Source organism: Diaphorina citri, unplaced genomic scaffold (genome assembly GCF_000475195.1).
Source record: "Diaphorina citri unplaced genomic scaffold, Diaci psyllid genome assembly version 1.1 scaffold15566, whole genome shotgun sequence".
Classification (NCBI taxonomy): Eukaryota; Metazoa; Arthropoda; class Insecta; order Hemiptera; family Psyllidae; genus Diaphorina; species Diaphorina citri.
Window position 1 is genome coordinate 1 of NW_007392929.1, and position 1,157 is coordinate 1,157.

Here is a 1,157-nt window from a genome sequence, read left to right on the forward strand (position 1 = left end):
CAATGAAAACAATCACGGAGATTATAACCCAATGCCAAATCAGCAAAACATTCAAAGCAACCATCTTGCTAATCATGGAGCTGGATATTTTGCAGATAATGAGAAAACTGAGCGTGTCTTCAGAAACAATACGAGTCAAGTTGATACTCCCCAAAACATAACTTCTTATGCAATGCAACAAAGGGAAAATCCAATGAATTCATTTCCTAACGCTTACAATGAAAGTTCGATACATCGAGAATTTGTTCAACATGATGCAAACAACAGAAACATATCAGGGCATGTCCTATACGACTTTCAAAACATGGCTCAAACCTATGGGCTTAGTGGTTATTCGAATGAAAATGGGTACACTAATCCTCACATGGGCAATAATGGTTTACCAAGGGCACTGTCCGATGTCATGGCTAAAAGAAACACGCTCTCCAGACAAAACCAAAACCCTCTCTCAAATTTCCGAAACACACAAAACATCGTGAGATCCGGTAATTCCAACGAGTACAATCCTTACAATGGTCCTTCCGCTGGCAGCACTACTCCAAAGGTTGACCTCAGTTCATTTCCAAATACCCTTCGACAATATCCAAATGCCGAAGAAATAGCCATACAGAACGACCCAACACGGTATGGTGAACTGCTTCACATGAGAAATATCCACAACGCTCAACCATCTGATAGTCTAAATAGACAAATGGATAGAAATCATACTGATCAGATGAAATCAAACACTTTCCATTCTGGCGCGAGACACGCTGGGGATGTTAACACCATGCATAGCTCTCATGTAAATCTAAGGAAAAGTCAACAGAGTCTTATCAATCGAAACTCAAACATCTCAGGAAGCTTGCCGGTGACAAACGTTGGCACCTCTGGTCAAAACTCCAACATTCAACAGCAAACAAGCGCACATCTGACGTCACAGTATACCATGATCCCAGAACAACCAAAACAACAGTATCCACAGGAAGAACAATATAATCCGAACGACGCAAGCTTTCAAAATGGTTTCAATAGAGCAAAAAACGATATTGACCTTGTGCGGAATAATGAGCTACCCAATAGATTAAACTTGCCTGTAGACAATTCAAGGAGAGATGGAACAACCCTCGAATTTAGTTCTCAAAACAACTCGAATTCAAATCAAAGAGAACATGTCG

General features: G+C 40.5%; 1 protein-coding gene across 1 annotated transcript; it reads left to right on the forward strand.

The window, feature by feature from the left end:
* Positions 1 to 31: 31 nt before the first annotated feature.
* Positions 32 to 988, forward strand: LOC108254175 (putative uncharacterized protein DDB_G0285119; the record flags this gene model as incomplete). The annotated part of the gene is made up of 1 exon (XM_017449169.1): positions 32 to 988. A coding segment is annotated over exon 1 (957 nt), but the record flags the coding sequence as incomplete, so codon positions are not given.
* Between the last annotated feature and the right edge of the window lie 169 nt (positions 989 to 1,157).